Below are 8,343 nucleotides of genomic sequence, written 5' to 3' on the forward strand. Positions count from 1 at the left end.
GGCACTCTGTGAGGGTTCCAGTGTGAGATTTTCATACATCCCGGTCTAAAGGCTTCATATTCTGCATAGACGTGGGAAAAGATGTGATGTACCTTGATGTCATGGTGGAGGTTTGAGTTGTTTTTTTTTAAACCAGTTGCTTACACCAAACAACCCTCTCACTCGTGGCTCCTGTTCAATATTTTAAACTTATCCACTTACAATAAACTCAGTGTCCAAAACAAATTGTCCAAATGTTAATGCATTAAGACTCAAGAAACCATTCAAGTCAATCAAAGGCATTTAATGGGAAGCAGCTGCAAGAGCTTTTAAATATGCCTGAAGAGATATTCAAGGATGGAATGGACAGTGTTAATGCAGCGAAGGAGAAAAACAGACCAGAAAACAGTGAGATTACCATCTGTTATAAGAGTAAATACAGAAACACAAGAGCGAAACAGATTCAATTTAACATAGTTAACTGAGAGCCCAGATGGCCCCATTCCTCCCAAAGAATTTCCTATTCAAGTCTTGAGAAATATATATTTTATACTCATCTCTATATTGTCAAATGTTGAGCTGTATAGACTTTTGAATTAAATTTCAGGGCATACTGCCGTCCCATCAGCAATGCGACAACCACAATGTCATGGTAGCTTATGTATTGACATTGCAGCTAGTAATTTAAAATAGTAATTTAAAGGTAAATAGCTACGTGGCCCTCGTCCTCATGTTTCCAAAACGCAGTTACTGCACGCCACACGCTAACGGCTCTAGCTAGCTAACTTCAAGCATGGAATCCCAATAAAAACCGGCAGTTTCTAGCAGGGATATCCAAACTCTGGACTACACAAAGTTAGCAGAGCTGGATGTAGACGAGGAGAACGACAGCTCAGGGCCGTGACGGCAACAAGATTTGGCTCCTTCCTGCTGTTGGATAGAGAGATTGGCAGGATGAACAGGAGGGCGCTGACACTTTTGTCCGTTCAGCTGTCCACACAACAGCCTGGCAGTAATGAAGCAGGGTCCCACTGGAATTCACACAGTGTCCCCTTTCAGCGGATCACAGGGAGCAGGACGAAGCTATGGGAAGGAGTGAGGGACAGGTTGTGTATATTCGGAAGAGCTGTATGTAAACTATTTGACCTTATGCTGTCGTTTTGCTCCGTCTCTTAATCTCCATCGGCTCCCCTTTTTTATTTGCCTTCCTTCTTCTTCTCTCGCTCTCTCTTGTAGTTTTCCCACCTGGCGGTATGGGGAAGCATGGCGCTCTGGATGGTCTTCTTCGCCGTCTACTCTGCAATCTGGCCCTCCATCCCCATCGCCCCCGACATGCTGGGCCAGGCAAGTCCCTTCTCCAGAAGCACGTGTCACTCATTTCAGTAACAGAGGGGTCAAAATAGCCCCTCCTCCTACATCTCTTGTCTGCGACCTCCATCACCTGCCCCGCCCTTGTTCTCGGTTGCCGATACATGGCGCCTGTGAGACTCACCTCTTGGGTGTTCCACATGGGCACTGCTGGAGCCCTTGGGGAGATTTATGCCTCGCCAGCCCCACTCACCAGGCTTCCTGCACCTGCTGCGTGTCACTCGAGCCCCAGTTTTTTACTGCCCTCTGTGGAGGTGTTGACTCAAGAGGGTGGGCTGCTGGTGGTGATGCAGATCCAGGGGGGGAGAGAGTGTACATGGGGACCCCTTGATTGAGAGACTCATAGAGTTTGGGGATCTGGCGGGTGGGGGGGGTGAGTTGAGTTGAGGTGCCCCACTGAGTGGGTAGAGAGTCTTGGGGAGGGGAAGAGAATGGGGCCGTCTAAACTCCCCACAGCTCATTAATTCAATTTGTGTCAGAAATCAGGAATGCGGTCAAATATCTCTGCAGCTGCTCGGTCTAACTGGGGAATGGTCAGAGACACTCACCCCCAACCCTCCATTGTCCCCCCCCTAACTACCCTATTACCTCTCTTATTTCCCCTGTTCCTGCTATCTGTATTTCCATCTGTCCATGGGGGACAGCGGATGGAAAAGAGCTGTATATTTCTGCTCAGAGTAACTGTGTGCGTACGCTTCTTCATGTGGGAATTAATGCCCTATGTGGGTCCAGCTCTGTGTGTTGATTTGTGTTGATTGTAAAGCGGTGTTTGAGACCAGCAGTCTGTTTCTATGGATATGAAAAAAGCAGAGAAAATCATAAAGCATTATTTTATCCTCAGAGTGTATGAAGACCATGTGATATAATGCGTGTCCAGGGCTGTTGAAATGAATTGTTTGTCTCACACAGAAAGACATCGAGTATGTTTGAGTTCAGTTGGATCGTCTGTGACTTAGATGTGATTCCAGCTGCTGCAGAGGATATTTCCTCACGGTTGTCCGATTAATTTTCCCCGGTTCCTTTTTTCCTCCGGGAACCAAACTGTCTCTATATTTCTGGATCAAAGCACAGGACACAGGAAACACGCGATACGGGCAATAAAGTAGTTGAAGTTAAGTACGTTATGGCGCATGAAATGCTTGCGACTGTTGACTTAAACGTCTACGCCTAGAGACAAAAGATTTGGGCTTGTGAAACTGCACAGAGCTCAAGCAGATAACTGAAGGGGGAGATATTGGGAAATAAAGGGTGAAATTGAGGGATTTGCAGTAACAGGCGAGGACAAGCAACAGAAGATAGAGTCGCTAATAATGAATGAAGTTGTGAAAGAGCAAGATTAGAGGAAGCCACATGAGGAAGAGATGTGTAGGAGTCAGGCCTGCAGACAGACGGACAAACTGAGACAGCGGTTAGATGCATGATTGATCCCTGGAGACAGGCTGAAGATGAGGGTCAAAGGTCAATAAGGCTGTTTGCAGCTGGACTGCAGGGTAAGTAGGGGTAGTCTGTGGTTACTCACTATCATTTCTACCTGTTACCATGGAAGCATTGAGTTTCGGCTGTGGGAATCTTGTGATGAATCCAGTTTGTGGTGTCGATACTGTTTGGAAAGCTCTCGCTAACTCTGCTTTGAATGGCTCTCAATGTGCTTTTGTCTCACAGTTCTCTTTGCCTTTTCCCCCACACAGGTTTCTCGGCGCTCGTTGCCGAGAAAAATTACTTAATACTCAATTTGAATTAATTTATGAGGGAAATAAATGGAGCCTGTGTGGTGTCATTGCAGGCTGGCAAGGTGATGCAGTGCTGGTACTTCTGGCTGGGCCTGGTCCTGGTGCCAACCGCGTGTTTAGTCAAAGACTTCGCCTGGGCCACGTAAGTAGAACACATTTAACATAAATACATGGGGAAATCCATACAGAGGCTATTTAACTTAACCGAGGCGTTTACATAACCCACATGGAGTCTATGTCAACACTTACGCACACTTATATATTATGAATCACATGTGTCTGCAAAGTAAAACACTCAAACTTTCCTTCCTGGGTCTGATGAGCTTATTTCTGCTGTGCAGCACACGGCGCACTGTGAGGAAGTCTCTGCTGGAGGAGGTGCAGGAGCTGGAGGCTCGGGCGGTAGACCCGGGGGCAGCTGTACTGCGGGATGCCAGCGGCCGCAGGTATATATGCAGTATGCTGCAAAGCATCATGGGTTCTCACCCACATTCATACCCAGTTTTATTTGTGTCATTGATCAGTTATTTCTATTGATTTTTGTCGATTTTTTTGTTACTTTTCTTTTGTTTTTTTATGATTTTACCCATATGATTATTATATATTCTAGCACTCTATGTACATGTGCAGATTCAGTATTCAGCTGTAATATACTCGGAGGCCACCTTATTGGGTACACCTGTAAAATTTAATGCAATTTAATCTTTTTGATTGACACCGTCAGAGAGGTTTTCATTTAAATGTTTGTTATTGAGGTTATTATTTGCAGACGTGTTGAGCTGGACGGCATTTTATTCAGAGGTGTTTTTTAATGTTTTGCCCAACCCACAAACTATATAACACAGTCCAGTACATCACCACGACTTACGACCTCAATAATAAACATATAGTTGAATTAAATCTCCGAAAGTCATTCTGATCTTCGTAAAGGGAGAGTGTGTTATATTGGGTTGCATTAGATTGTGTAGGTGTCTGTAATAAAGTGGCTATGGAGTGAATGTTTCTGTCTGTGTGAAAATAAACGGCCTTTCTTACCCCCCGGTGGCCCCGCCCACAGGGCCGAAGCCCCGGCTGAGGTCCCGTAGAGCCAGAGCTGTCACACACTCACAGAGGTAGTTTCTGGGTTTGCACTGTCAAACTGTGTGAACTGTGACCTCACTGACCTGTGTGCCCCACTGCACGCTGCTTTGGAGTGACCTCCGCTTGTTTTCCATTCACTGACTTCACACCTCTCTCTCCGTTTTGCTTTAAATCACTACTTCCCCTTTGTCCTCTGAATCATTTTTACATTTGGTTTGTCTCTCTATGTCCATTTTTGTTTCCATTCCTCCCTCTGTGGATTGCTTCACAGGTGGATCAATATGAATTGCTGTACAGACCTGGTGTGTTTTCTGATTCTATCTGTAGTTCTCTCTGTGATTTAGTGGTGTGGTGTCACTAGAGCTGTGGTAGAAATGGTTTGTCTAAGTTATAGCTACACTGTTACAAGTACAATCTTGAGGTATTTGTACTATATTTACATTTTATGCTGCTTTACTTCTACTAATATTGGGAAATATTGGTATTTCACAGCTGCAGTGAACTTGCAGGTTCAGATTTCAGATATAATAGTTTAAAATACAATAAATATACTAAACAACTACCCAACAGCATATATTAAGTAGTTTAATTTAACCCCACCTCAATGGGTTACAACATTAAAATGCAGTGCATATGTATATATCAGTAATTACTATCAAATAATTCAATATATATAATCATTTTACATTCTGAAAGGTTAAGTACATTTTTGAATGCAACACTAACTTGTAACAGAGTATTTTTGCACAGTTCTAATAATAAAAGTGCTGGCCCTGCTTTAAACCCAGGAAAGCAGGCCTGGGCACTTGGGCCCCTCTCCATCTAGAATAAGAAAAGTAAAGTCAAAGTAGCGGTGCACAGGGAGGCAATGGAGCAAAGTGGAAAAGAGCACATCTGTGTTTGTAGGTCCTGGGGTAGAGTACAGCAGCGTCTGGAGGGAAGAGTTCAAACGAGGCACATCTTTATGAATCGGAGGATAACCAAAAAGAAACTCTATGCATGAGCCTTTCATGTATTTCTCCAGCCACCATTGTCTTTTATCATTCACTCAGCATCAGTCATCTGTCTAACAGAGCATTCTATGGGCCAAAAACCTGTTGAGCAAACTTCAGAGCCCCTCAGTTTTAGTTCTTCTTCTTTTTGACAAACGCTGTAGTGAAGGTTCCCAACAGTCCCATTCAGTATTAAGAGTTCCCTAACTGCCTGATCCAGATCTTAACCTTGGGAAGGCTGGCTCTTGTCCATAGCTACTCCGTTGATCATCCCAAGTGCCAGAGAAACCCTGCATGTGTGAATTTAACGCCCCATAGGCAGATAAATGTAGAAAACGTATTCTTTCAAATAAAATTGGCAAAAAGTGACTTATTGACGGGGCAATCAGTGATGCTGGTGCCGTTGCTTTTACTTCCAACGCCTTTTAATGGCTGTAAGGACGTTGATCGGCGTCAAGAGAGGTATCGACTAAATAAGTGTTTGCGCATGCATTTGTATGCATGCCTGCATTTGTGTGCAATATCTGGAAAGGGTTTAGTTATTTTTGGTCACAGGAGGAGAGGAGCCGTGACGGCGTGTGGTCTCCGAACAGAGGAGCCAGTCTTCTTCTTGGAAAGGGGGAGAAGGAGTGGAGTGGAGTGGAGTGGGGGGGGCTGAGGAATAGTTTACTGTGGATGTCCTGTTACCCAGCCAGGGTATGACTTTCTGTCGGTTAAAACTGCACGTCAGTATCCATCCACTTCAGACCGACTTTCTGGTTTTTAATCCACTTAAATTGAGTTTGTTCATCGATCTGTGAGTTTCTATGTTCATCTATGAAGGAGAAATGTACTTTAGTCTTCTATCCTTCCGACAGTTGAAGGTTTAAAAATGACTTTAATCATCCTGCTGCATTAAATCTGTGGGTAGTCTCATAAAGCAGCTAAACCTGCCACTGCTCATAACTGAAAGCAAATTGGTGAAATATGGACACTAATAAAAAAAAAACAATCCCAGTAGCTAGTAATGGTAGTGTACGTAGTGGAGAGTCACTTTAATAATTCTATATACTGTTATTATCAAGAGGTTATGAGCCGTCACTGTGGAGAAACTCATCCTTCTTTCCTTTCTCTGCAGTCTAAACGAACGGGCCCATCTGCTGACAAGAGTCTTTAAGAAAACGCCTTCAGGCGTGGGACGCTCGAACTCGGTGCAGCAGACTGTGTCACGTGAGTGTCCGTTCCACCTCTACTCAACTCTACACATCCTGGAACATTATCAAAGTCCTGCTTTAATACAGGCCTTAAAAGAGAGCATTGGGATTCAGTCATTACACGGAATAGTCTTAAAAACACAAATTTAGCTTCCCAATGCCTATTGCAAGAAAGCCATACTATTCCATATTTCTCTCTTTTTTTAGCCCAGAAACAACAACAAATTGATCCCCGGTCGAACAATATTTGACCGGACACACACACACACACACTCTCACACACACTCTCACACACACACACACACACACACACACACAAAGTTAAGCATTCCAATATGCATTTCATTACAGTCCTGTAATGAAAACCATATTTGTGAAATCCTATTCAACTGTCTAGTAATTTTTGAGGCAGTGGTTTGTCTGCACACAAACACATAAAGTACTTATCAAAAACTGAAGTAAAGTGTGGTACTGCACTGCAATACATCATCCAGGAGTCCAACATTCATGTATACATGTTCCTCCCTCCTCCCTGCAGATGGCTATGCCTTCTCTCAAGAGGAGCACGGTGTCGTGTCTCAATCCCAGGTAGTGCGCTCTTACGACACCACCCGCCAACGCCCCAGCATCTAGCGCGACCCCTGACCAAGGCTTTGGCTCACCATAGCAGCGGTCATCAAGGTGACAGCGGAGACAGACTTATGTGACACCCTCACACCGGGTGATCCGACCCCCTGCTGTGGCCTTAATGGAACTGTGACCTGACCCCTCGCCGGAGGAGGGTGTCACGTTCAGGCGTGGAGGCCGTCGCTGGCGCATTGAGGATTCACTTAAGAGAAGGGACCAGGTCGACTTTATGGGAAAATAAAAAAACATTCTTCAAACTCGCATAAGCTGCACAGGCATGAGCAATCATATCCATGCACAGACATGACAAGTCAAACTCAGAGACTGGCTGCTCTTAACTGTATACCCCACAGACTGGGTTTGCTTCATGCCACTGTGTATTTATCTGTGTGTGTGCATTCCCGTGCGTCTGTATCTGCCTGTGCATGTACGTCTGCACGCGTTGGCGCTCCTGTGTTTGTTTGCATGTGTGTGTCGGCCCGCGCGCGTTTGCTTCCACGGTTCTCTCTCATCTCCCTTCGTGAGGTGGGTTTAGCTCATCTGTCATCACATGCCGACGCGGGACGGGAGGGGACGTCAAAATAAACACACACGCACTGATGAATTCCTGAGAGAGAGAGAGAGAGAGAGAGAGAGAGAGAGAGAGAGAGAGAGAGAGAGAGAGAGAGAGAGAGAGAGAGAGAGAGAGAGGACCGCCGGAGCTCTGAACCCCAGCTACAGCCCCCCCGTCCCATCGCAGCACCGAGCCTCACTGCCAAACACCACAGAGATGCCCTTGAGGCAGAACGCTCATGCCAAACTGGACCACCGCCCTGCTGCGTCCCCTCCTACCACACTGGGGGACGTCCTCTTGCTTGTCTCTACTTGTACCTTCATTTCTTCCTTCCTTCTCCTAGCCGCTCTGCAGCCTCCACGTCTCTCCTCCTCTATAGCGCAACTCCTTGTCTTGGCCAGTTTTTAATAATCCACTCTGTTTCCTGTTGTTTGTGACCGCTCCTGTGATTCCTGATGCCGCCTGTCGAGCATCATCAGCTGACACAGAAGCAGCGAGCCTGGCATTAGAGCTTCCTCCGTCAGTTTTCTTGGACTGTTTCTTTCTTTTTTATTATTATTAAAGTTAACGTGTATGTGTTTATATATTTTGTTCCTCTTTTCATTAATGCCTGTTTTTGTACCCGTATGTGGAGACATGTCTCGGAGGGAATATTTTACTTGAACTAGTGCTAATAGGCATCCAAACAGAAGGGATCTGATTGAGACACTCGCCTAAATCATGTGTTTCTCTGACTCTGGGGTTTGTCTGAATGTAGAGTCCAGTGTGTGTGTGACTGTGTTAAAGACAGGGTCAGGAATGCAAGACTGAAGGGGGGGGGG

General features: G+C 45.3%; 1 protein-coding gene across 1 annotated transcript in view; it reads left to right on the plus strand.

The window, feature by feature from the left end:
- The window catches only part of LOC116385099 (phospholipid-transporting ATPase IB-like), a gene marked incomplete at its 5' end in the record, with an annotated part of 13,115 nt that extends 5,011 nt beyond the window's left edge, over positions 1 to 8,104 (plus strand). The window contains 5 exons of the mRNA XM_031850299.1: positions 1,216 to 1,323; positions 3,131 to 3,219; positions 3,419 to 3,523; positions 6,267 to 6,358; positions 6,881 to 8,104. Of these exons, the coding sequence (XP_031706159.1) occupies positions 1,216 to 1,323; positions 3,131 to 3,219; positions 3,419 to 3,523; positions 6,267 to 6,358; positions 6,881 to 6,975 (489 nt within the window). The remainder of the gene's footprint in view (positions 1 to 1,215; positions 1,324 to 3,130; positions 3,220 to 3,418; positions 3,524 to 6,266; positions 6,359 to 6,880) is intronic.
- Positions 8,105 to 8,343: the final 239 nt, after the last annotated feature.

This window comes from Anarrhichthys ocellatus, unplaced genomic scaffold (genome assembly GCF_004355925.1).
Source record: "Anarrhichthys ocellatus isolate YVR2014 unplaced genomic scaffold, GSC_Weel_1.0 scaffold10, whole genome shotgun sequence".
Classification (NCBI taxonomy): Eukaryota; Metazoa; Chordata; class Actinopteri; order Perciformes; family Anarhichadidae; genus Anarrhichthys; species Anarrhichthys ocellatus.